At 39.5% G+C, this 27,972-nt stretch overlaps 1 protein-coding gene across 1 annotated transcript; it reads left to right on the top strand.

Annotated features, from left to right (window-relative positions):
• Positions 1 to 5,367: 5,367 nt before the first annotated feature.
• Positions 5,368 to 22,679, top strand: RAB21 (RAB21, member RAS oncogene family). Its single transcript, XM_089524098.1, has 7 exons — positions 5,368 to 5,806; positions 15,257 to 15,316; positions 15,462 to 15,569; positions 16,207 to 16,270; positions 17,094 to 17,148; positions 18,101 to 18,189; positions 21,587 to 22,679. Exons 1-7 carry the CDS (start codon positions 5,627 to 5,629, stop codon positions 21,724 to 21,726), a joined length of 696 nt encoding a protein of 231 aa, XP_089380224.1. The 5' UTR covers positions 5,368 to 5,626; the 3' UTR covers positions 21,727 to 22,679.
• The last annotated feature ends 5,293 nt before the right edge of the window (positions 22,680 to 27,972 follow it).

The following is a 27,972-nucleotide window of genomic DNA, read 5'->3' as shown; positions in this document are numbered from 1 at the left end:
GGCACAGCTTCTGGCCTCTTAGGACGCATGATGCATCATTTAAACAGCATGCCTCCAAAGTAATCTGAAGCAGCTTTATTTTGGCATGTCTGTTTGGGCCCTAGAACCTCCAAATCCAGTACACCTATAATTTAAGGCATCTCAATAATTTCATTTGTGATTTATTTTAAAATGAACATAGCACAGAATTGCTGCAAATAATATAAATCTGAATTGTTTTACATTTCTACCCAAAAAAAGGAGTACAAGATCTATCCTCCAAATAGCTGATGTGGATGCACATTGTTACACCCAAAAGGTGGGAGGGCACTGGGGCCCCCCACCAAATGTGTCAGTGTTTCCTTAAATGTTGGGGGACACAACTAAATTGGCCAGCTTTTGTGCAGCAGCAATGGTCTGTCGGCGTAAAATGGTTTTTGAAAATTTTATAATGATTTTACACTTTCAATTTCACATTTTTGAAGAGTAAATTTTGTACAGTGGTCTGTTGGCTTACGTGGGGGATCCATTTTGTGCCCCCCCCCCCATAAGCCAGAAAACGTGCATGCTCAAGTCCCATTCAGTTGAATGGGGCTCGTGTGCCATTCTTTCTCCTGTCGCACAGCTTCTGCATAAGTATGGGGCGCCCACTTATAGCACAGGCGCACTGTAATTGCATTCCCAATTAATATTATTTACTTTTATATTTTGATGCTAATTCTATTTTATTTGTTGTATATGTATGTCTGATGATTGATGTTTATCTGGTGTCTGATCTGTTGATCGTAAATAAATAATTAAAATGTTGGGGGAATTGTTTAACTCAAAGGATACTTGAAAGAGTTTGGGTAAACTAAGGGGCCATTTTCACCTGTATATACCAACACTAACTGCAGGAGGACTTCAGGTTTAATGCAACCTTGGAAGGATTCCAGGCTGAAAGTTTTATTTAGAAATATGCAAGAGAACATGCAAACACACACTAACAGTTCAAAGAGAATTGGAGCCCTGATGTTGCAGTGGTTAAATATCTGTACTGCAGCGACTCACTCACAAACCACAACATTGTGGGTTCAATACCAGCCAGGGGCTCAGAGTCAAGTCAGCCTGGAATCTTTCCAAGGTTGCTAAAATGAGTACTCAGCTTGTCGTGAGCAATTAGCTTACACATTGTGAACTGCTTAGGGAGTGCTTAAGTGCACTAAATGGTATAGAAATTTACTTGCTATTGCTATAACAGAAACACCACAGAAGGCTAACTGAAATAGAGGCATGGAAATTGGACAGTGGAGGCACAGAGCTGTAAAAAGATAAAAATTTCCCCTTGAAATAAATGTCTAGTCGTAACTGACTGTAGGGGTGGTGCTTATCTCTGTTACTAAGCTGAAGAGTCAGCATTGTCCAAAGATGACGCTGGTGGTCAGCATGACTGCATGGAATGCCTTCCTACCAAAGTGGTACCTATTTATCTACTTGCATTTGCATGTTTTTGAACTGCTAGGTTGGCAGAAGCTGGGACTAGTGATGAGAGCTCACCACATCACATGGTGCTTAGGTCTCAAAGTGCCAACCTTCCGACCCTACAGTCACCAGAAGTGATGTCTTAACCACTAAGCCACCACGTCCCTTAGAGCTGTAGATGGGGGGTGATATTTACCAGTCCCAATGAGGGATCCATAGAAAGTAGAGTGCGACTCAGACAGTATCTGATGGTGATACAGGAAGACGAAGCTCTGGATAGATGGACAGAGCTCCAGTAGGTGGCAGGTGTGTGTGCAGAGTGACCATGTGTGGACTGGATATATATACCCTGTTTGGTACCCTCAAGGGATACTTAACGTTCCTACACAATGTAGAAGGTGCTTGAGTGCTTTCCCAGGGAACTGACAAAAAGGGGTAATTTTGGTAGATGGTCTTAACTTCAGATGATCAAAACGATAATTGGACCTAGGATAACCCCAAGGTAGATGGATAGGGAAGTTGGCTGGGAATATGATGGGGGTAGGTAGAAGATATGGTTTACTCCCCTTTGTGCAATGGGTCCACCTTTGTCTCTAGTGCAAGAAGACATGCAGAAAGCTTGTGAGGAGGACCTAGCGATCAGCAAGCCCATTCATCCTTTATTTACCTAGACCTTTCACATGTGTTTGGGTCAATGTGCATTTCCGGTGGGAAGCTTTCTTTTGTTCAAAAGGTCATTGTGACCTCTTAAGAACATGCCTTGCTCTAGATATGAACATATGAAACCACATATAAAGCATGGGGGGTGAGAAGGTGTTGAGTATGCTAACACAATGAAATCCCATGACTGTAATGGCTAGAAGAATCTGATGGCAGCTACAGATGCATTTTGACTGCCTCAGGAGGTGGTAGACTCTTCTTCATTGGTGATCATTAAACAGAGGTTGGATGATTTTATCTCAAGTATGCATTTTTTGTGTCTCAGCATGGCAGGGGGTTCAACTAGACAGCTCTTGCGGACATTTTCAATACTTATAGCACAGAATCATTGATTCTGTACTGTAAGTATTGAAAATATCTCATTATTACAGATATTTAAAGGATAAGTAAATGACAAGTGTTTAAACTTACATGTGTCACTTCAGCACTACTTATAAAAGCCAATGTTGGTTTTAATTTAAAACAAACAAACGAACACTAATTCTAAAATGCAGTGGGTCATTCAATGAGTAACAGAATGAGCAAACTTTCAAATGAACCACTATATCTATTACAGCTCCCATTCATTTGTCCTCCTGTAGCATCATCAGGAACATTTGTAGATTGCTTTTCAGAGCACATTAGAACCAAAGGATTACAAAAACAATGGTATAAATCAATTCACTTCTTCAGCAGCCAGTGTACCTGGATGTATCTTAACACATTATTTAAAGGTCATTCCTAAAAATGGATTCCTTGTAATCTGTTCTTGGCTCTTGCATTTTAAAAATGGCCTTGTGATAAATGGATTTCATTTAAAATAGATGCCATGCTTATCATTGCCCTGTTTGTTTCTATATAAACCTGAGTCCAGATAAATAGCTCCAAAAGGCAGAGTCACTCTTAGTAAGCAAAGGTCACTGTTTTCAAACTGGTTATTAAAAGCTGTGCAAAGTCAGAATCTGATTACTGTATGCAATCCATAAACCAGTTAATTTATCTCAAAAAGATTAATACTTTCATTCTAACATAAAACTAATAGCAAAGCTGGAAGTGCTAGTCCTCTGGCAAGGATGGACACACTGGCCCTATAAATGTTCCCTCACTACAACTCCCATCACACTTAGTCACTACAGTCAATAGTGAAGAATTAAGGGAGTTCAGTAGGTGAAAACTTATGGGAATTTCACTCAAAACCAAATCTGAAACCTCAGTTTTCTACTCATCTCTTATAGCAATTGCAACCATGTACCTTTTAGCAATAAAATTAGGTCTTTCTACTTGACCACCAATCCAAATCATATTCCTCTAGCTCAGTACTTCTCAAATAGTGGGGCGGGCCCCCCAGGGGGGGTGCGAGGCTCAGGATACAGTGTTATGCAGAGGTGTACTTATAACAATTTTATAGACTGCTCTTCTTACATACCTCTCTGCAAGACAAAGCTAATACTGGTGTCAGCGTTAAAGCTGAAGTTATTCACATATTTGTGCGTAGAGTCTAAAATGCCTAAATGATATGGACAAGTAGGTTCTGAGAAGGACAACAAGGATAGTAAGAGGTATGGAAAACAAAACATATGAAAAAAGTTTTAAAGTGCTGGGCATTTTCATATTCTTTTCACTGTTGATTCCTCTCAAGATCTAAGACCGTAAAGGCCTATCTATGCTCTCTAATTGCATCACCTTCATACCACTAATAGCTTGACCACTAGACTTGGTCTGCAGGGCAGAATGCCGTTTTATACCATTTTAACTGCCATGGCTCAATGCTATGGGATTCTGAGATTGATAGTTTTGTGAGATAGTTTGCCTCGCCGCAGCAAACGACAGTTCCCAGGATCCTGTAGTACGGAGCCATGGCAGTTAAAAGTGGTATCAAAATGGATTATTTCTGCAGTGCGGACACAGCCCAGCTCTATTTCCTCAAGTGCATGGAGTGAACTGGTGCCTCATGTAAGCATATATATGTAGCGGGTGAATCCCAAATCCACAAACCCGAAGGCCCGTGGCCTGCCAGAGGATAAGCAGAGTCAAAGAGACCGAACTGGCTAGGATAAAAAAACGCTTTATTTTCTTGGCCAAGGGCAGCAGCACGCACACACACAGCAAGGTGGGCGTTATCAAAACTGCAGCCCCGAGGGCCTCTTGCCATCTTCTTTTATGCCCTTCTAACTCTACTTTTCCTAGCGTAAGCCAATCACAAAAGCGAAGCAGCATTGTGTCCTACATTTTCTTTTTGGCATTACATTTGCTTGGCATTACATTTGCTTGCTTGCTTGGAATGTCCAGAGAGATAACTGTAAGATACATACTCGGCTAAGCTAGGCTCTTCAAGGCCGCTGGTTAAACACAGGCCATTGTATTCAGAGCCCTCCAGAGGAAGGAGGGGGTGATTATGTGAGTGTGTTTGCTACTGCCACACACAGAAAGAAAGAGTGGGGGCCAGCATAGCCCATTTGCACTTTACTCTGTAGGCTCAATCTATGGGCCTTCTGTAACTACTGTATTGATTCTTTTGCAAAGCAAAGTACAGAAGCAAGAAAGCATTATTATTATTGTGTTCCTCTCATATATATATATATATATATGTGTGTGTGTGTGTGTGTGTGTGTGTGTATATATATATATATTTCTTTTTTTATCCTGCCTTTCTCCCAAGTTGGGACCCAAGGCAGCTGTGTGTCTGTACTGTGTGTGTGTGTGTGTGTGTGTATATATATATATATGTGTGTGTGTATATATATAAATATATATGTGTGTGTGTGTGTATATATATGTGTGTGTCTGTGTGTATATGTGTGTGTGTATATATATATATATGTGTGTGTGTGTGTGTGTATATATATATATATATATATATTTATGTATATTATGAATATGATACAACAGTTTGTTTTAAAGTCACCACAAAGCTACTTTTTCCTTGCCTTATCTAAGTCGAATCAGGCATAACACTCTTTGAAAACTGCAAAAAAAGAAAACACACACACACACACACTTTATTTATTTATTTATTCATCCCTCCCCTTCCGCTTTCCCATATTGCTGCGTTGCGCATGCGTACAGAAAAAAAAACAAAAACGGCCGTTGGTTCTTCCAACGGACGCCGCCTCGCGCCTTGAAGAAAAAAGAAGGCGGGGCGACGAAGAAGCGATTAGGCCACGCCCACTCATCGCCCCGCCCTTTTGGGCTAACTTAAGAAGCTTCTCCTTCGGCTTCTTTTCCTAGGGGGGCGTGGCGTCAAAACAGAGCGCCGCGTCGCGTGACCGATGACGTAGGAGGAAGAAGAAGACCGCCGACGCCATTTGAGGGAGGCCGAGCGAGGGGGGTGTTTCGGTTTGGCTCTTGCTGCAGCGCCCGAGGCCGGCCCCGCTTCTTCTTCTTCTTCTCCTTCTCCTTCGCGTTCCGTCCCCTCTTCCTCGCTCTCCCCGCTCCGTAGGGGTCTCGCTGTGGCTGATGTGAGGCCTTGGCGGCCCCTTGGCTGCGGATGGCGACGGCAGCGGCCACTTCAGGCGCAGGTGCTGGGGCTGCTGCTGCTGCTGCTGGCGGCGGGCGGAGCTTCTCCTTCAAGGTGGTGCTGCTCGGGGAAGGCTGCGTGGGCAAGACCTCCCTGGTGCTCCGCTACTGCGAGAACAAGTTCAACGACAAGCACATCACCACCCTCCAGGTAGAGAAGGAGGGAGCGAGGGAGGTCAGCCTGGGGCCAGGGGCATCGCTGGGGTTAGAATCGTAGAGTTGGAAGAGACCCCAAGGGCCACCCAGTCTAACCCCATTCTGCCATGCAGGGACTCTCCATCAAAGCATCCCCTTTGACAGATGGCCATCCAGCCTCTGTTTGAAGACCTCTAAGGAGGGAGACTCCACTACACTCCGAGGGAGTGCATTCCACTGTCGAACAGCCCTTACTGTCAGGAAGTTCCTCCTAATGTTGAGATGGAATCTCTTTTCCTGGAGCTTGCATCCATTGCTCCGGGTCCTAGTCTCTGGAGCAGCAGAAAACAAGCTTGCTCCCTCTTCAATATGACATCCCTTCAAATATTTAAACAGGGCTATCATATCACCTCTTAACCTTCTTTTCTCCAGGCTAAACATCCCCAGCTCCCTAAGGCATTCCTCATAGGGCATGGTGTCCAGACCTTTCACCATTTTAGTTGCCCTCCTTCGGACACGCTCCAGTTTCTCAATATGTATGTATATCTGTTTACATGAGGCACCAGTTCAGTCTGTGCACTTGAGGAAATAGAGCTGGGCTGCGTCTGCACTGCAGAAATAATCCATTTTGATACCATGTTAACTGCCATGGCTCCGTACTATAGAATCCTGGGAACTGTCGTTTGCTGTGGCAAGGCGAACTAGCTCTCACTACCAATCCCAGAATCCCATAGCATTGAGCCATGGCAGTTAAAAGTGGCGTAAAATTGCATTAATTCTGCCCTGCAGCCCAAGTCTAGTGGTCAAGCTATTACAGTGGTATAAAAGTGATGTAACTAGACAGTATAGATAGACCTTTACGGTCTTAGATCTTGGAAGGAGTCAACAGTGGAAAAAAGGAAGGATAAGAAAATGCCCACTGCTTTAAAACTTTCCTCATATATTTTGTTTTCCACACCTCTTACTATTCTTGTTGCCCTGCCTTCTCTGAACCTACTTGTCTATATTGTTTTATGCATGGTACCCCAAACTGGTACCCTCCTCAATATGACAACCCTTCACCCCTTCCCCCCATTGGCCTCCTCCTATTTCACACTATTCAGAATCCCGAGGAATGCTTTTTTGCGCTAAGATTACTTAAAAATCCTAATTCCCGTATTCCAGTGAATGCCATGCTAACAGTTGTGACATAAACAACTAATAAATTAAATAATGTACCCCGGTGGCGCAGTGGTTAAATGCCTGTGCTGAAGCCACTCACTCACAAACCATAAGGGTGCGAGTTCAATACCAGCAAAAGGGCTCAATCTCAACTCAGGCTTGCATCCTTCCATGTCATACTTCAAACAACTAAAGTAAATTTGCCCTTGTGAAGGTCTTATCTGCACTGCAGAAATAATGGACACTGAGTACCCAGGTTGTTGGGGGCAATTAGCTTACACTTTAGTGCAGCGATAAGTGGTATAGAAGTGTACTTGCTATTGCTAGAAAAGCTTTATTTATATCCTGCTTCTTTATCCAAAGACAGTCGAAGTTGCTTACAGTTAAAAATCCACACAATACATAAATGGTCACCCAATCATTCCCTCCCTCCCTCCCCTTAAAATATTAATGAAACACAATAACAGTTAAAAATTATACATTGAAATAATCAAAGAGGGTTGAGTGGGCTTTCAGAAAATTCATATGGTGGTAGGTTCAATTTAGCGGCTGGGAATACTATTCAGGAAAGGCCTTTCAGAAGAGATCCATCTTGACGGCCTTTTTAAAGGCATCCAAGCTGGTAATCTGATCAATCTCCTCTGGCAGGCCGTTCCATAATCCGAAACTAGCACAATTAAAACTATACCTGCAAATTATAATATCATACACACAACCTACATGTATTTACATAAGCATAGTGAAGGTCTGGTTAAAGTGTTAAATGTTTTTTTAAAAAAACTTTAAAAACAAATCAAACTTGCGCACGGCCTTTATACAACTCTGATTTGAACAAATGGAAACCAGGATGTTGCAAGGCCACTATGAGGGTATTCCTATTCAAGAAAATAATTTGCATAGGGGGGCATTTGTCGTTGCAGATCATGCCCACTACTTATTGCACTGTTGGATATATGATACCATCAGAGACCACTACTTCAACCTGTTTCAAACTACAGTTGGGCCACAAGAGCAATACAGAGACATGGTCATGTTAGTCTGGAATACCAGCATGCAAAGGGGATCTGTAGCACCCTTGAGACAGATTATGGCATTAGCATTGCTGCTGGGATATACCTGGGATGTAACTTTCTTAAGACTGATCTTATTGCATTCACCCATCACTGGGCAGTATGCAGCTTGTATGCAACCGGGATTCTCTCGCAGCTTTTCAAGAATGGGATTTTTCCAGTTTGTAAAAGATGTGGGGCCAGCCTGGAGAAGCCCAGGTTGTATACAGGCCGCATACTGTCCAGTGGTGGGTGAATGTGAACAAGAAAAAGAAAGTTACATCCTGAGTGAATCCTAGCAGCTTTCCACAACCCACCCACCCCCGGCCAAAATGGAGGCTTGCGCATATTCAAGCCCCATAGGCTTGAAAGGGGCGTGCAAATGGGTGCACCCTATTAAAAATAGCGGAGGTTACTCCTCCACAGATTTTCAAGGTTGCAGATCTGAGATTCGTGAATTATGAGGAGCGACTGTAGTTGGAGGGGGTGGGATGACGAGTCAAGCTGATTTTCCTTTTGGAAGGGGCTAATCCTTTTGCGACTTAAAAGAGTGACCCTCTTTGCATATTATGTAGCTAAACTGAGGAAGTAAGCCTTTGATCAAGGGTTTGTCTTGGTGGCTTATGGGTAAACTTTTAGTTTCCTGAGGGGCCTTTCAGTGTTTCAAAGGGGCTGGTTTTCTTAATTTTTAATATTTTAAAAATATTTTATATTTTCTCACTTGTCAATGTGCTTCCTCATTAATGATGTTGTTTTTGTACTTTTGCCCATGCTTCAGGTTTAGTTTTTTCTTTTTAATCATTTGATATAGTTGGCTGACTGATTCAATAACTCACTTACATTGTAAAAAAAATTAAAAAATTAAAATTTTGACATTTGTAATTTTACTTTTAATTTTTTTTTTTGGGGGGGGCTCTCCTTTCTCCTTCCACTGAGCTTCACCCCACTCCCACCATCTCTTAAAGCATTTTAAAGGGATGCAGTTGAATGCCACATCCCGTTTCAACCAAAAGATTGGTGTTTGAGGAGCGGTGATGCCACCCCCCCTTTAAGGTGTTTCTACTACTGGGTGGGGAGGAAGCGGCAACAGCAAGAAATGGCTGCCTTGCCTTGGAGGGCTTATGACAGACTGAACTGCCTTTCTACACGGGTCTCTGTGTGTCAGTGTAGAGGTCAGGAAGGGGATTCCTCCTCTTGTGTGCATGCTCAGGCACTGGCCCTTGAGTTTGGGATGGTCACTCTCACGGCAGGGTTCTTGGTCACCTTGAAAATAGCATTAGAATGTTGTTGTTGTTGTTGTTGTTGTTTAAAAAAACATTTTTTTAAACTACTGTCTCTTGTTCCTGTTTTCAGGTCTAAGGTGAGGAGTCGTATAGTCCACATCTGCGGGTGTGACTTTTGCGGATTTGCTTATTCACGGATTAAGAGGTGTTCTCTATCGGCATCTCCAGGTCCTGCAGTGTGACTCTGCCAGAACGTGACCAGAGAATCATGCTGCAGGACCTGGAGATTCCTAGACAGAACACTTCTTTAGTCATTTGTAGGTCATTTAGCGTAATTCTGTTATCAAATTACAGCAGATGTTGACCATAGAGTTGTGCTAGAGTTTCCAAGAGAGAAAACTAGGCATTTGTAGGTCTCAAAGATACTGACTTTATGGTTGTGCTAGAGGAACTATAGATTCCTAGAGAGAACACTTGGGCATTTGTAGGTCCTCCAGCGCACTTCTGTGGTCACCTTACAGCAGATGCTGAGCATAGATTTGTGCTAGAGCCAGCATGCATTAGTGGCTTGAGTCTTGGACTGTGAATCAGAAGAACAGGGTTGATTCCGAGCTTGTCCATGAAACACCCTGGGTGACCTTGGACAAGTCACATACTCTCAGCCTTGGGGGAAGGCAGTGGCAAATATCCTCTGAGCAAATCTTGTCAAGAAAGCCCCATGATAGGTTTGCTGTAAGTCAGAAATGACTTGAAGGCTAACAACAACTTAGAGAGGTATTCTTTCAAATTTAATTTTTTTTAAAAAAAATTGGGCTGTTCCCACTTTCATGAGGATCCTACACCTTTAACCCTAGTGAATATGGAAGACCCACTGTACTTGGTTTTATAGTTTATAAAAGCTTCCAGGCTGTCCCATGTTGATTCTGTACCATATCTTGAATGAAACTGGTTCTTTAGTAAATATTTGGTAGCATTAGACTTTTACAAAATATATCCAAGGTAACAGTATCAATTAATGGGTACTGTGTTGGCCGTGCAGCAAAATCCACAAAACAGTGATATCTTTATTGGGCCAGCCAAAATGCACCAAATACATCATGTAAGCTTCACATCATGTGAAATTCAAATCTTGCATGATGCATTTTGTGAATTTCACTTGGCCCAATTTTTTCTTGCTGTGAGATCAAAAAGGGTCTCTTTAAAGGCTGGCTAACCTTGTACAAAGGTTAAACATGCACATGTGGGAGGTTTTCTGAAGTAAGGGCTTAAAACAGTGTTTCCCAGACTTTGGTCCTCCAGATGTTTTGGACTTCATCAGGACCAGAATTCCTGATTGTTGGCCCAACTGGTTAGGGCTTCTGGGAACTGAAGTCCAAAACATCAGGAAAAACAAAGTTTGGAAAACACTGGCTGAAAACTTCAGGTAATGTCTGTGGTGAAGATGGGAACAGATTGAGAAACTGCAGGTATGTGGTCAATTAACAACAGTGACTTCCCAATAAAAGAATGGAATAGTAAACAAAAATGAGCAAAGAGCAGCAGGGCTATGTCAGTCATACAAGGGTGTAAACAGATCTCTTTGTTTATAGTGGAATTCCTTTTGCATGCTTCAGAGGTGTTATGTGCTGAAAAGCAAGGTTCTTGATTAATGCTCTCCACCTTCCCTACCTCATTCAAATATCAGCCTCTAATCACACCAAATTTCTGCAATTTCAGTTAGCAGTCTCATTCAGGCATATGTTCTAACATTTACTTCTCTGGGCTTCAGCTGTCTACTGCAGATTTTGTAAAATGAGCCACAAATATACCATTTTTGACATAAGCATTCAAACATGTTGTTTGTCACCTGAATGTTGTTTCCATTGTGGAGGAGAGTAACTTGAAACTCTTGTGGCTGTAGTTCATACTCTTCTGCTGGTGGAGAGTTGTGAAATCTAGAGCCTTTATGTGCAGTCTGTTGAGATCACCTCTGCATGTGATTGAGCTACAGGTGGATTTGTTTATGGTGAGTGTATACATCCAGGGCCACTGAACAAGACCATTTATTTGGAGAAACTGAAATCATTGTACAGTTCTAGAAGAAAGGCCTGATAAGTACCTGGTCAAATCAGAAAAAACGTGCTCCCTGAAAAGTAAGCTACATATTTCTGTTAGTGGCAGCTTAAGTTCTTTACTTGATGTAAATCTGGCATGTCATACTTCAGACAACTAAAGTAAATTTGCCCTTGTGAAGGTCTTATCTGCACTGCAGAAATAATGGACACTGCTTTAACTGCCATGCCTGAATGCTATGGAATTTGGGATTTGTAGTTTTTTTTAGCTATTTAGTCTTCTCTGTCAGAACTATAGTGCCACAACAAACTACAAAACCCAGGATTCCATAGCATTGAGCCATAACAGTTTAAATGGTGTCAACCTGGATTATTTCTGCAGTATAGATTAGATTGCATCCCATAACCAGGCTGGATCCTTGGCAGTTTTATGTTTGAATGTTCTACGTCAAGGATAATGTGCCTTCACATGTTGCATCAGTTCTGATCCTATTTAGTGCCCAAAAATGTTTGCTGTGGAAAGTATGTTACTGTACATACTCTGAGAACGTCTTACTGCAGAACAGTAGCAAATAGGACATTGCTTTTCTTTTTTTACGTAGTTCTTTAGTCTGTGTTCCTACCACTATGCAGGTTCCAAAAGTCTGTAGTCTAGTGCAGGTGGGGCTTCTCAGTGTTTCCCTTTTCTCTACAATATATGTGGAAGAACCTTGCCACACATTGTGAGTTGTTCAGGGTTGGTTATCTGCTTTATACTGAATGATTGCTGTTGATGGGAAATATTGAAACTCAAGCAACCTGTAACTAATAGTTGGGATGGGTATTCTAAGATATGTCTTCAGAGCAACAAGAAGAAGACAGTCAGCATCTGCCTCCAGTATATATAGCTTTCCCCCTTTCTTTGAATAGAGAAATGAACCCTGCTTGTTTTGCAGTGCTCAAATATAACTTCCTGTAATGATATTTATAATTGATTTTTAAAAATAAAACATTTACCTCTATGAAACTCAAGTATCTTACACAGTCTTCCTCTTGCTCACAGCAGCCCTTTGGGGCTGGGGCACTCAGCTTCATGTGTAAGTAGTGATTTGAACCTGGGTATCCCCTAGTCCTACTCTACACAGGGGCACAATAATACCACGTCATATGAGAACTAAATTCATAAACCACGAGTTTCCAAAGCATGTGGATCATATTTTCCATGAAACAAAATAAACTTTCTGTGTGACTTTGAACAAAATAACTTTTGTATAATGAAAAAATGTAGAGATATGACTGTGAAATTATGCTAATTTGATTTTGTTATTGTTGTTGGTTTTCTCGGAATCTCCTCCTAACCCAGTCCTTTATTGGACACATTTTTCCTATTTTCTTGGAAAATCTTGCATGTTCTAGTGCATGTTTCCTTAAAGTGCAATGTTTGTATATATTGTTGGTAATACATGCATATTAATATATTTTGCTGTATTCCCATTAACTAAAGCCTGTTTGCCTTCTTCAGTTGTATGCATTTTTGCACATAGCTTTGTGTACATTTTCTCCTAAATGTATCACAAGCGTCAGAAAAGGACAAGGACAAGAAGTGCATTGTCCCCCTTGCCAATCCTAAAAGATGCAAAGTTGCTATTTTATGTGGGAAAAGGAACCTAGTGGATTTCTTTTCCATTCTTGCTTATTATTGTCTTTCACAAATATTTTTGGAAAATGAGACCAGAAGCTTACCTAGGAGTAGATGTTGTGGAATCTAGAATGAATTTCTTATTGCTAAGCAACCATATCAGTTTTAGATCTTATTGCTTTCATACTGGTTTTTGAAAATCATGCTACTACACTGGCATGTAGACTTGCTGCATTGCAATTCTGAGTGCAGTGTTTCACATAATTCTGCATTCATACTCAAAAATTTGCTTTGTACATTGATCCATTAGTTTGTGGTAACTTAGTTGTGGTGCAGTTAGACCAAGACTAAGTAATTCAAAGGACTGTGAAGTCATGAGACATTCACAAGACCTGTCGTACTGGTGGTGGTAGTGTGATCGGATGTTGAAGTTTACTTATAAATAATTTATGGCGTTTTGCTTTTTGAAGTAGTGTCCAGAAAGTATTAGAAGAACATTGCTTGTAGTAATTGTAAGTTATCTGGTTAATAAAGATCATTTTGGAAGAGTAATGTGCATTTTCCTTCTTTAAAAACAAATACATTCATTCATAAGAATGTAATTTTTGACCACATATACTGTACTCACTTTTTACAATTTTTTTTTCAATTGAACAATAGAAAAAAAAGGACCCTTCCTCCTGTTTCCCCTATTTTTATTCTAGTCTTCACATTTCTTGTTTTCGGGGTCCGTGTGCTGAGATTCAAAATAAAAATGCATGTGTTTTCCTTACTATACTCTGCTTAGTATTCCATGAAGCTTGAAGTGAAACTAGATTGTTAACTGCATGTGTGCTCTTTAGAACTGACGTGCAGTTGCTCTTGTACTTGGATATCTGTACTTGGGTACAAATCTAAGGGGACACTTGGCCCTCTCAGCTGCTTCTTCAGCTATGAAGACAGTTGATATGATTAGCTTTTATGATAAGCCTTTTTAATTGTAATTTTTAATCTGACTCCTTTTGCTGCACCTTTTGCTGCATCAGCGGATTGTTGAAATATGACATCTTTTTATTTTCTGTAAAAGTAATAAAACAATGTACACTTGTATTTCCACATTTCCGACATTGTCTTTTGCAGATTTGATTAGTTACGGATTTTATTAATATGTTCTATTTAGGAATATCTAGCATATATATTCAACTATAAGCTGATCTCATGTATAAGTTCAGGGCAACAAAATTATGGATTTTGATAGACTCATGGATAAGTTGAGAGTAAAATAAAGTGGCATGCAACAAAGTATCTAAAAGATGAAACAAAGGAAAACAAAGCCTAACAATTTAACAGGATTCCAGTAGGCCTAACTGTGTTTGGATGGATGAGAGAGTAGAAGGTGTCAGTACCTTTAGGACTGATTACACTCTTGCCTTTCACCAGGGGATGGTTCTTTTTTTATATAAGAATTGAAGAAAAGTATTTACATTGACCCATAGATAAGTTAATTCAGCTTTTTGGGGGCAATTTTTGACCAATTATTTTTAGACCTATACATGATGAGTAAATACAGTAGATCCTCCAACACAACTCTGTGGCCAACTTTAACCAAACGGTACACTGAAGGACTTAGAGATTCCTAGATAGAACATTCCATTAGGCATTTGTAGCTCCTCCAGGGCAATTCTGTGGTCAGTGTCTGGCAGCTGTTGACCACAGAGTTACCCTGGAGGACCTAGAGATTCCTAGGGAGGTCTTCTCTCAGGGAAAATCATAGTGTTTTTGTTATTTGCAGTTTTTCCACATTCATGGGGATCCTGTGCCCCTAACCTCAGCAAATGTGGAGGGATGAGTGTATGTAAAGTCTGAGTTCAGTCTAAGCAAGCTATAATGAAGAAGAACATCTCATTTTACAGTAGCTAGCAGTGGAAGAAAAATATATGGTAAAGCTTCATCCTAGTATAATTTATTTTTAAAAATGTAAGGGGAAATTTCTGCATACACGTATCTGGAAATTTTGATGATTTCCTTAATGTATGAATTTAATTGAGAAATCTGCAGTATTTCAGATACACGATTTTGTTGTTGTTCTATGCTTTCAATGGCAACCTTATCCTAGGGTGTGTTGGCAAGATTTATTTAGAGAAAATTTGCTGTTGCTTTCCTCTTAGGCTGAGAATGAGTTGTCCAGAGTCAGCCATTGGGTTTCCATAGTTGAGCAGGATTTGAACCCTGGTCTCCAGAGTCATACTGCAAGCTCAAATCATAGCCAAATTGTCCATTGCATTCTTATGATAATATTTTTATGGCTGCAAAATTTGTAGAACAATTCTACACTATCCAGCTGAAGATGTCAGATGTTAATGTGTATATGTTCTTCATTTGTAGGCATCTTTTCTAACAAAGAAACTGAACATCGGAGGAAAAAGAGTAAACCTAGCAATATGGGTATGTGCATATCAGATTTCTTGGTTATCTCTCTAAAAATATAAATCCATTTACTGCGGCAAAACAGTAAGGGGCATCAAAATAACATTGATTTTGCTGTTAGCATTTTAAAAAGTACTAATATAGATATCTTTGTTACATGCAGGATACAGCAGGGCAAGAGAGATTTCATGCACTGGGTCCCATTTACTACAGAGATTCTAATGGAGCTATTTTAGTGTATGATATAACAGATGAAGACTCTTTTCAGAAGGTAATTATAACATTTCCATACATGAATGTATGGGGCTTGCTATTTTTAAATTGCTTATTTGTTTTTTAAATCACTAGTGAGCTTTTTAGCTGTGCAAGTGGCCACCCTGCATTTGTGCTATAAAGTCAGTTCAGAAAATGTTTGCAGAGTTGATCTGAAATGCCATTTCACTACAGACCTATGCCTGTTTGTTCAGTGAGGCTTACTTCCAGGTAAGTGGATATTGGATTTTAAGATTAATGCAGGGAGCTAAGGGATTTTGGAACGTTTGCCTGCTTGTTTCAATATTACAGTGGTACCCCGGGATACGAATTCACCGCGTTACGAAATTTCCGGGGTACGAAAAAGTTAGATTTAAAAAAACTGTTCCGGGTTACGAAAGATTTTTCGGGTCACGAAAATCTTTTCGGCGCGTTTCGGCGCGAAATTCAAAGCGCGGCTAGCGGCTAGCGGCTTTCCAGCGGCTTTTCGGGTTGTGAAATGTATCGGGTTACGAACGGCGACGCGGAACGAATTAAATTTGTAACCCGAGGTAGCACTGTATATGATTCACTTGGAGGAATCTTTTTGCAGTGAGGTGCTTGTTATAGTAGTAATACTGACATGCAACACTTAAAACTTCTTCTCACCCTTGCAGGTAAAAAACTGGGTCAAGGAATTAAGAAAAATGTTGGGAAATGAAATTTGTCTATGCATAGTTGGTAAGCTTTTGGCCCTTATGCATTATTAATTGGCTGAGACTTCTTTAGCTTAAGTGCTAATTTATGTTTAAATTAGAACAGATCCTCTAGTAGTGCTTTTAAAATATATTTATCAGGGGCATTTTTGGCTGGTTGTTCATTGTTGCAAAAGAAACAATAGCTAGCCACTTTAAAACTGAACAGATGGAAAAGTGGGAAGTAACATGGCAATAATGATAACGTGAAAGCTTTTAAACATAGATTTCACAAGCTTTTTGGAACCCTGTTCGAAGTACTTGTCTAGCTAAGTGCTCCCCATGCCGGGGGGGGCGGGGGAGGAGAAACCAAGTTTCTTTAGGAATGAGCTGCAGTGTACTTAGCATTGCTATTGCTGAAAATGATGAAAAATTTCTTCAGTTGTAGTTATATTCACATATTCTTGATAATTCTTGCTGACAGATAGTAGCTCTTTGAGCTTAGTTACAACTTTTTTTTTACTTTAGTAATCACCACAGCTTCCTGTGTAATTGCAAAAGAGAACACATTTTGGAGAGTGCGATAAAAGGATGTAGCAATAATTATTTAGAGAAGGGGAGGGTGCATATCATGGCCTTTGCTTTTTTCATTGTCAGTGGGGAGCTGATTAAAAAGTCTTGGGAGTTTGAGGTTGATGAGCTAACCAGTCCCACCTGGATAATAACTGGGTGGATGTAGAGGCAGACCAGTCAATGTCACCTGGGTTTGGAAAGTGCTGTCAGAACTAGTTGGAAGATAGGCCATTAATGTTAAGCAGGCTGTATACCTTTCACTATTTTGATCACTAAGGAGTTTGAATTTCTGACAGGTAACAAAATAGACTTGGACAAGGAAAGACATGTCTCTGTTCAAGAAGCGGAAACGTAAGTTTAAAGCTCTTAATTTCTCTTACTTTGAAGGTGTTATAACACTTATGGTCCTAATGCACAGGATTAGACTGCTGTGGTTCTGCCTGAACTTGCACTGCATGTACCTCAAATTGCAAAGCATTAAGACAGTCAAAGCTGACCACAGTAACTTTTCATCTAATCTTTTTGCCTTTCATATTATTTTGGTTATTTTTTACAGGTTGTAGTAATGCGTCTTACTCTCTCTATATATTTGGAATGGATTCTATAAGTTATCAGTGGCTTGACTGTGGCATCTGATTATAAGGAACACTTTATGGCTGCAGTTTGCTGTAGTTCTGTAACCAGCAACTAAGGGGACTCTTGCCTTGAGCACTAAGACAGACTTGCCCCTTTTATGGAAATATAGAATGGTGCTCTTGATGATACAGAATGCATTGTAACTAATTGTTTTTTGCACTGCTTTTCTTCAGTAAAGTGTGGACTATATTCAGGTTTTGGAAAGCAGGTGGACAGGTGTTGGCTTTATAAGCCAGCTTGTTATGATTGTTGTAAATATGGTGCAGTTTATTCAGCTGACTGCTGCTGTTATTAGATTTGTTGGTGTGTTTTCGTCTGCTTTGCTTTTTATGTTTCATGCTTATTTATTTATTTGGGGAATTTATATCTTTCCTTTCTCCCAAAATGGGATGTATTTTATTTTGCATTTTACTGTTGGCAACCTTGAGTACTATTTAGTGGAGACCTAGAAGAGAAATTTAACAACACATTGAACTATTAATTAACAGCAGCTTCACATGTAGTGCTTGCAATTATTTTACCGATTATTTAGTCTCTCTCTGCTAGTTTCCAAAAAGACCCAAATTTGGTGCTTGCTATAGCATTGTTAAAACATAGAATAATATTTGTAAAAGTTGCTCTTATTTTCCAGTTGAAGATTAAAGGCTCCTCCCCTCCTTTTTTGTAGGTATGCAGAATCAGTTGGAGCAAAACACTATCACACATCGGCCAAACAGAACAAAGGAATAGAAGAACTCTTTCTTGACCTGTGTAAAAGTATGTTTTTATGTATTTATAGATAGCTGCCCAGATTAATGGTGTAAAATTAAGAAACTTGAAAGCATAATGGTAACCAATTCTTGATTTGTTGCCTTTAAAATGCAGCACAAATGAAGCTAATTTCTAAACTAGTGTTTACAGAACCTGTGTTCTGTACCCTTATATACTCGTCTATAAGTTGACCTCATGTATAAGTCGAGGGTAGGTTTTGGAGCCAAAATTTTGGGTTTTGGGAAGACCTGTGTGTAAGTCGAGGGTAAAACATAGGGGCATGTGATGAAAGATCTAAAGGATGAAGCAAGGAAAACAATGGCAAACAACTTACAAAACTCTATCAGGCACAACTGTTTGTGCTCATCCTAAAAGCTGGATGGATGAAAGAATAGAAAAGAGAAGGGGTGTCAGTGCATCCAGGACAGATTTTCACCAGGGTATGGTTCCTTTTTTTTAATAAGAGTTAAAGTACAGTACTTACATTGAACTAGAAGTGTTGGGGGAAGGCAGGGGCATCCCCCTAGCCTGGTGGCATCATGGTATGTCTGTGTGGTAGTGTGGCTCACACTGGGTGACACCCCAGAAAAGGGGGTGATATCCAGTCGGGCTCTTCTGCCCGCTGTCCTGTCCTTTCCTCATTAGGAAAAGGATGAGGTGACATGGATGCAAACGTGTGCTGCTCCAGAAGCTCCACCTTCTGCACCTGATGACACCTGATGTGGGGATGCCACTGCCTTGGCCTCCAGCAGTTGCCAGCCCCTAATTTAAATGCACCCACCACAGGATACACTGTCCATGTTTTCAGTGTCTGAACAGTAATCAGTTTGTAGCTTCAGATATTTTTTGCACATGATTGAATTTTATTGTATGCCTGAGAGCATGGTGAGACAAAAAATCTTGTTCTTCTTGGTGGTGTCTGTACCTTACACCAATGGGTCTTGCCTCCATTTGCAAGAGAACAGAGATGACTGCTTGAAAAACTACACCTAAGCAACCTATTCTTTGTAGTCTCTGTGCCTTTCACAAATGGGCAGCAGGCCCCATTGCTGTGAAGGTGCAGGTAACTACTTGAAAAACCATAGTTACAGATAAACAACTTGTTCCTTTCTATAAAATCTGAAGTGCACTTTTAAATCACTGCTGCAAATGTGGTTGTACAACTTAGGGGCTGTACAGTCAGTTCCTTTTTGCATCAGATCGGGGCCACACGCTGCGGTCCTGATCTCACCTTTCTGTAGCACAAAAAAGAGCCACAAAAAGCAGCTCCTTTCTGCACCAGGGAAAGGGCATCATAGCTGCAGAACCATGGCTTTTTGGCACTCCTTTGGTACTGGGTCATGTAGATGCAGCACCAGAGCAGTGCTGTGACACCGTGTGGTGCAATGTGTGGCGTCATGCCGGCCTGGGGGCATAGTTGGGGTGTGCATCATGTAGATGCCATGTCTTGACTCCACCCCCAGGCTGGCCAAAGATGCCAGTCTGTACAGCCCCTTAAATACCTTTTTACATCTCATATATGAAATGGTATCCATTTAAAAGGTATATGAAGAAGATTTTATTTTCTTATATCCTGCCTTTCTCCCAATATAGGGGCTCAAGGCAGTGAACAACAAATATAAAATGATACAATTAAAAAACAGTATAGTAGTATTAAAACATAAATATACAATTGAAAAAATGAAACAATTTTAAGAGTTAAAACAGTTATAAATTAAAATATAATATGTTAAAATACAAACCATTAAAATTTATGTTGCACAACATTAAAAATCCAGTCCTTATCAGTTTGCAAAGACCTGCCTGCACAAGAATGTCTTTATATCCTGCTGGAAGGACAGCAGGGATGGCACCATTCTGGCCTCCCTGGGTTCTAAAGCTTGGAAGCAGCTACTGAAAAGGCCCTCTCCCTTGTTCCCACCAAACATGCCTGAGAGCATGGTGAGACAAAAAGAAGCACCTCTCCCAATGATCTCAGTATGCTGAGGGGCTCATACAGGGAGATATGATCCTTCAAGTAGCCTGGACCCAAGCCCTATTGGACTTTATAGGTCAAAACCAGCGCTTTGAATTTTGCTCAGAAATAGTCTGACAGACAATGGAGCTGTTGCAAAAAGGGAGTTGTATGCTCTCTGTAGCCAATTCAAGTTAACAACCTGGCTGCAGCTCTTTAGAACATCTGAACTTTCTGAGCACTTTTCAAAGTTAGCCCCACATAGAGTGCATTACAGTAATCCTGATGAGATGTAACTGAGGCATGTACCGTTGTGGCCAGATCTGACTTCTCCAAGAACAGGCATACCTGCCACATAAGATGCTGGGACTTAAATTGCTTATCAGTGTCCTATTTTTGGCCTAGGCTATTTTGTACCTCATAGCTTAAGAAATGGAAGCTGACAACTTTTTTTTTTGGGGGGGGGGGGATGGAGAAGCATGTACTATATTTCTCATTTTAGATTTTGTGTATAAAGGTCCCTGACCCATAGCCCTCATGTGTGACCCTCACCTGTTCCCTAGCCAGTCCACAAGTCTCATTGACTGATTACTGGAGAAAACACCAAAGAGGCTGTTGCACTTAGGCGATTCCTAACTAGACATGCGTAGAATCATTGTCTTGTATATTTGACAGGAAATGTCAACATTCATAAGAATTACAGTATATCTGTTTCCCAAGCCAAAGAAGGTTCCCCATCATTTTTCTAAGTCATAGAACATCTGCATCTATAGGATCCAGTTTAATTGTAGAATCATCCTTTGAGGTAACCTGGCCATGCATTTTGTTAGTAATGCATGCATGGCTATTGGTCTGTCAAGTCAAAATTAAAGAAACATCTCTATACTATTAGAACTAGAGAAATACAGCGCGCCCACTCCATATGCGGCTTCCAGTTTCTGTGGAAGCTGCACTGCCGCAAGCACAAGACCCATTTTATTGAATGGGGCTTGAGCTTACACGGTATTTGCCTTATGCAGGGTGTGTGTGTGCCTGGAACAGATCCCTGCTTAAGGCAAGGCTCCACTGTATGTTACTGTTTGGCAAGTAATGGCTACTGAATCACTTGGGGCTTATGATCTCTGTGGTAAAATGGTAACCAACCAAAGGTGAGAGAGGTTCCATTTAATGTTCCACTTTAAGATGTAACCAAATTGATTTTTAATTAATTTCACCTCTGGACAAAATTGGCAGCTACACATTTAATGCTTGGGGTCAATTCCCAGTGGTATAGCTATTGAACATTATGTATGGGCTGTGCTGTGTACTGTAGTGAACTTTATAAATATTCTGATAATTAATAAGCATCAAAATATCATTTGAAAACTTTTTAATTTTTTTCTGAATTAATATTACTTTCACATTTGTATATTTATAAACCCAAGCTAATGTGCTATTCTTAAATTCTAGGAATGATAGAAACGGCGCAAATTGATGAGAGAGCACGAGGCAATGGTTCCAGTCAGTCAGGAGCTGGAAGGCGTGGAGTACAGATAATTGATGATGAGCCAGCAGTTCAGAGCAGTGGAGGATGTTGTTCATCTGGATAATTGCATAAGACTGTGCATCTTGGCTCCTTAGTGAAGACTGCCATATTCAAGTCTCATTCTTTATCAGTGGAGAATCGGAATTAACAGTATTTAAAATCATTTGTAACAATTCAGTACCATTAAGTGCTAAACTAGTGAAGTATGTGACCAGAGAATTGGCATTTTCTACAATGGTTAACAAAGCAAACCAATGGCCTTTTTACATGTTTCTTTAATAATGAATAATATTGCATGTGGGAAAGACTTATGGCTTCATTTATATTTTAAATGAGATCATTATTTAATAACTTATATACACTATTGGAATGAGACATTTTTTGCAGCCCTTTGTATTTTGTGGTGGATTGAACTGTATCACTTCAAAATTGCAAATTGATTTCTTTTTAATTAGCAAATACCTGAATACTATTTTTGCAGGGATGGCATCAAATTATAACTGTCTGACTACTTTGATATATTCATCCTGTATTCCATGCTGGTAAAATAAATTGTAAAATACATATTAAATATTTTATCTGCTTTTACAAGTCAGGTGCAAAAATATGTATATTAGTCTTTTCAGTGATTGTGAAGTGAATAACAGTTGATGAAAAGATAACAGGTTTGATTACCTATTATACACTTTTCTCCTTGTTAGCTGGTGACTATTTTTTGCTTGCTCTGAAGTTTCCACACATTTTTGAATATTTTCTGGCAAGTATTGGTCTAACATTTAGGTCCAAGAATGTAGTTGGAGTGTTGTGAACTGCTGCTACACTTAAATCTACTAATGGAATTTTGACATGCCTAAAATATTCAATGGCTTCAGCAACTTAAATGGCACAGGATCTTGGCCTTTTCCATCTGATAATCACTAAACAAGTTCTGCTCATAAAACTTTTGATGTCTTAAATCCTTGCTTCCTTGTGTAATGATTTTTCTATCTGTTGAAAAACCAATACAAGGTGAAAATAGGTTGACTCAATGGTTTTCTTTTCATAGGTGATTGAAAATTGGGAGGAACCTGGCTATCATTCTTGTATAGGCTTTGTTTTAAATCCACTTTGTTTTTCAGTTAAATGAATTTTGAACATCAGTATAAAGTAAGCCATCTTTCGAAGGAACAGAAACATGGAAAATAAACCTGGAACTGCTTTCATCAAGGCTAGAGCAGAATATTTTTGACTTGAGGGAAATTTCACTTATTTTGTAAACATATTGGTTAAGAAAATGCCAGTACATAGTTTGGCCTTTAGAAACAGGCTTGTGTGATTCTAAAATCACATGTGGTGGTTTGAACTTTTGGATTAAAAAATGATGGATATGCATGCAGGAACATCAGAATAGTCACACAGGGAATCTGACACACATCCTATTAACTTCATTTTCTAGAACCTGACACAGTAACTTTTAAGAGCAATAGTTTTAGAAAACACTGCATGCATTGATTATCCCGCCCAAGTTGACATTGAAATTAACACACATTTGTGGGAAGAAACTAGCTGTCACACATGGCCATGATTTAATATGTACATTGTACTCTGTACCTTAATCCTTACCGAAATTGTAAATTAGATTATCTGTTAAAATACATATGTGTAAGTGGCTCATTTACTGTGACTTCTACTATGTGCTGCTGTAAGCTGCTTTATCTTTATTAAATATTCATAATTCATATCTTCTACTTACAACTATTTTTCTGTAATGAATTTTGCCTGGAACAGTTGCAAGTGAAGATAGATTCAAACAACAATGATCCAAAACTGATTTTAGAAGATTATTTCTTCATTTGCATTAATATAGATGACTCTTAAAATCAGTAGTCTGGCTTTCCCAACTCAAGTTAAACATTATTCTGAGAGGTGAGACAAGAGATGAGAGGCATCACTATAAAATGCCTATAGAATTCTTTTTTAAAAATAAAATTTAAGATGTATGTAATCACCATTTCTCTCCAAAGACAACATTCACAGGTTCATTTGGAATCTATCTACATGCAAAGACTTCTAAGTATAGTTTCAGACCAGCGAATACCTCTATACACTCTTTTGCCTTGAACATATACCAGTGTGAAAGTATTTCCATATAGAGATCATCTCAACCATCTTATAGGCAATAGTGCATATATATATATATATATATATGGGATAGTATAAGCTTTTTTTTTTCCAACTGAACTAATGTGGTTCATTTTGAAGCCTCTAAAGAGTGTTGATTTCTTGCTGCATGATAGTATGCATGAATTCAGAAGTAAGCATATTCTATCCCTCTTGTTTAACAAGCTGAAGCTGTTGGAAATTCAGCATTAGACCTTTTACCATATACCAATAATTCATGTTGGTGGTGCATTTGATGACTGGTTTAATAGGGTGGCTTTTTTATACATGCTTGGTAAGCATGCAAATTCATTTCACTGAAACAGTCCTTAAATCATTTCCAACCATTGTTTGGATGAAGGCTGCAATTGTAGGCACACTTAGCTGGGAATAAGTGTAATTTAAGGTAGTGGGATACATACAATTGTGTCCTTTCCCCATTGGAACAGTAACTGCTTATGGATTGATGTTCTCATACATACCCAATAGTGTGTGTGGAATAGCCACACTCCAAACTCCTCACTTATACCCTTTGTTTCCATTACTACTAACAGCTGACAATGCAGCAGGTGATAGGAAGAACACATAAATTATCATGCTGGTATGTGGCAAAAGATTTAAACCTTCTGGGACATTAATGGATTCTCTGGTAGAGATCTGGTCAGCTAGAGCGGGATTCCTGATGTATCCATGTATGTTTCTTATGTCATTTTGGGTTTAGCACAGTGGGGCTTGCTTCTAAGAATGCAATCTATAGGATTACACTGACTCCTTCATTAAGTAGTGCTGTTGATTATACGAATCATGATTTTCCTTATACTCTAGCTGTTCATATCTTTTCCCATTCTGTGGAAATTCAGCACTTGCTCTCTCAAAGTTCATATCACATGCTCTGCCTATTTTATGCCAATTTCTCCCTCCTGTGGCTGAACAACAGTGTTATTTTCTAGTCTCAGAAATGGCTGCTGTGTCAAGAATTAAACAGTGCAAAATTATATTCATGACTCACCATGGAAAGTCCGATGTGGAGGAGAAGGGTGGTTTGTAAGTTAACGTTTGCATGATGGCAGTTACTTATTAGTTCTTCAGAAGGATGTGTCAGACCATGCGGCTTCTGCAGAGTTAAGTTCTTAGGGATGGACCCTTGAGTTCTCCAACCTTCCTGTGATTTGGCACTGTGGTCAGGGCTTTGGTCCAAAACACACTGTGGAAATGATCCAGTTTGAGACTGTTATAAGTGACCAGGCTCAGTACTAGGGAATCCTGGGAATTGTAGTTTATTGTGGCACCAGAGCTCTCTGACAGAGAAGTCTAAATGTCTCAGAAAACTACAGTTCTCAGAATATCCTAGCATTGAGCCAGGTCAATTAAAGCGGTCTCAAACTGGATTATTGCTGCAGTGTGTTTTGAACCGTAGTGTTATCTCATACCAAGTAATTCTGCCTGCAAACCCACCCCAAATCAGCTTCTTTGGCTTTCACACCTTACTAAAATCCATGGTCACTTGTGTTGTGTGTTGTTAGTAATGGACACAAAGAACAATTTAAGTTGGAATGTGGTATCTTTGGGAAATGACTTACTGTAACTAGTATTCTGGTCTTTACAGTGCTACCGTGAGTTGTACAGCTGGTGCTGTATTTTGAAGAAAATATGTGAATACAATGTATTTACCTGGAGATGATAGCATAAACAGAACATGAAGAATAACCTTTCTATACAGATGTTGTTCCTGCTTAACAGTAGTTCAAAAAATGTTTAGCATGTATATTCTAAAAATCCATTGAAATGTGCACTTTAACCATACTGTGACTTGAACCTAATAGACCTAATCAGAGAATTGCTATGGCTGAGAATTTTATTGATGTGACATTAGTCAGATTGGTGTATTCTGTGGAAAGAAATGGGGAAAGGAAAAGTGAATAGGCAAGGTAAAGTATATTCTCAATTTGTTAGCAATTAGGGCTTCAAGCCTTGAAAAAAACAAAAAATTAATTGGCTAATATCCAGAAAGCCAGCTTTAATACAGCCAGCTGGTTTATAGTGCATAGGAAGGAACACAGAAATTTTCATTATTTAGTGTCACGTTCTGCTCCATGTAAGTCAGGGCGTTGTGTGTTAGGAATCATGGGGGCTCTGCAACACAGTCCTACCATACAGTAAATTAAACTATAATAAACGTTTTGTTTGTCTTGCCTAAATTTGTCTCACTGATCCATCATCACTTTGCTCAAACATTAATTTTTATGTAGACTGAAAGTTTATTGTGAATTTGTATGAACTGTTGAGCATATTCAACCATATATTTAAAATCAAATTCTAAAGGAGATCTCTTTGACCAAAAATAACATGGTAACAGCCTTAACTTCTATCAGCCAGAACAAATAGCTTATTGAACTCCTTTAATAGTAGCTGCTTACTGCACTTAGGTGCAGCAGCCATAAATAAGATTAAGTCTACTGCAACCAATCACGCAAAATACTCTTAATGCTTCTGCAGTTTGGAAACCAATTTATCTAACAGGATCAGACTTATTAATCCTCCATAAGTTGCTGCAAACCTTCACTTTACTTTTAGAAATACTTTTTAGTAAGATGTACTGATTTTCTACAAATGTGTTTTTCCAACTCTTGTGCTACAGTAATCATTACATTAATAATATTAATAAAAATAGGATTTATTTATATGCCGCCCAATCACTGGGAATCCGGGCGGCTTACAACAGAGGGGATAATAGAAGGTTCCCTGCCCATTATTAAAGTGGTGACATGGGTCCAAGTGGTTTCCTCGAATAGGTAGGCACTCTTAACAGTATACTGCTTCCATTCTGAATAGGTACTGTATGTGTTTCTAAGGCACTCTTAATGAATTTATGAAACCTTTGCATGTTGCCTTAATCTTGTCTTTCAGTCTAGAGACAAATGTTTTCAGATTTTGGGTGATTTTAATATTTCTTTTCCTCTCTGTCTCTTAAGATTTTACTTGCAAGCATTAAACCTAAATTCCAATAAATTTAAAAGGAAAAATTATGCCAGCAAATACAAACTTAACAAAATAAGATTTCTTGCTATTTGTTAAATTTATAGTCTACTTTTTGTTCAGCACATTTTATGCAGTGTATGTGGCTCTATTCTTGCCAGCAGACCTGCCGAAAGAATTATTAGTCCAAAGTCACCCCATGAGAGTCATGGCTCTATGTGGACTAGAACCTGGATCTCCTACATCTGTGATTTTGTTCGTTGTTGCATGCCTTCAAGTCAAGTATGACAACCCTAAGGCGACCCTGTCATGAAGTTTTCTTGGCAAGACTTGGTCAGAGGAGGTTTGCCATTGCCTTCCCTTGAGGCTGATGCTTATGTATTTATGAGCATTGTATAAAATCACAAATTATATTTCTGTAGCTGTTTCCTTAAAGATTTATGGCGTTCTGAGCAGGAATCTAAGCTATTTTTGATGTCCTTTAGTGAAGGAGATTCATGTAAAAACTCTTTTTAAGCAGACTCATACTATGAAGCACAATAACGGGAAAAGATCCAAGATACTGTGTTTCTGTATTTCTTGCACAGCCATGGCCATTCAGGAAAATGGAAGTTGTGGAAAAGCAATGATATGCATATGTGCATATGAGCTAACATGCAGCTTCAAAAATGTACAGAGTATACAGAACCTCTGGTGGAAGAACTAACTGCAGAATATGTTTGAAAATAGTATCTGTTACCTGGGTAGAATGAAAGAGCAAAGAATAAAATGCAGAAAATGTACAAGTAGGGAATTGTTTACCAGAAAGACCTTGGGGTGTATGATGTCCAGGCTTGTGGAAACCGCTGCCTCTTGACTCACAGGAAAATAACCAGAACCATTAGTTTCTATGGAAATCTGTATTTCTGTGGAAGGCTGCAGGGAAAAAAATACATATTCACCTATGTCCTAGCACAGTTTATTTATAGCCAGCTCAGCAAACACAGCTGTAGACACTTCCCATTAAATGAGCAAATCAGAAGAAGAAGAAAAATGTTTTTTTTAATTCAGGTAGATAATCTAAAAGAAAACCTTGTTATCTAAAATCTAGTTGTATTGGCTTGAAAATTGAAAGTTAACAGGCCAGAATAAAGCAAGCCATTGCCAAGGAGCTGCAATGTGAAATTTGGGCAGACGTAAGAACAGAGCAGAGTTT

Source organism: Sceloporus occidentalis, unplaced genomic scaffold (assembly GCF_023333645.1).
Source record: "Sceloporus occidentalis isolate IW3139 unplaced genomic scaffold, rSceOcc1.0.p SCAF_5, whole genome shotgun sequence".
NCBI classification, from domain to species: Eukaryota; Metazoa; Chordata; class Lepidosauria; order Squamata; family Phrynosomatidae; genus Sceloporus; species Sceloporus occidentalis.
Note: the sequence above shows the minus strand (reverse complement) of the source record. Positions and strands in the feature narration are given on the sequence as shown.

Excerpts from the sequence above, each read along its gene's own strand:
- RAB21 (XM_089524098.1), top strand. The coding sequence starts at position 5,627 with ATGGCGACGGCAGCGGCCACTTCAGGCGCAGGTGCTGGGGCTGCTGCT. Across the intron at positions 15,317-15,461 it reads GAGTAAACCTAGCAATATGG|GATACAGCAGGGCAAGAGAG; the intron begins GTATGTGCATAT and ends TGTTACATGCAG. Across the intron at positions 17,149-18,100 it reads TCTGTTCAAGAAGCGGAAAC|GTATGCAGAATCAGTTGGAG; the intron begins GTAAGTTTAAAG and ends CCTTTTTTGTAG.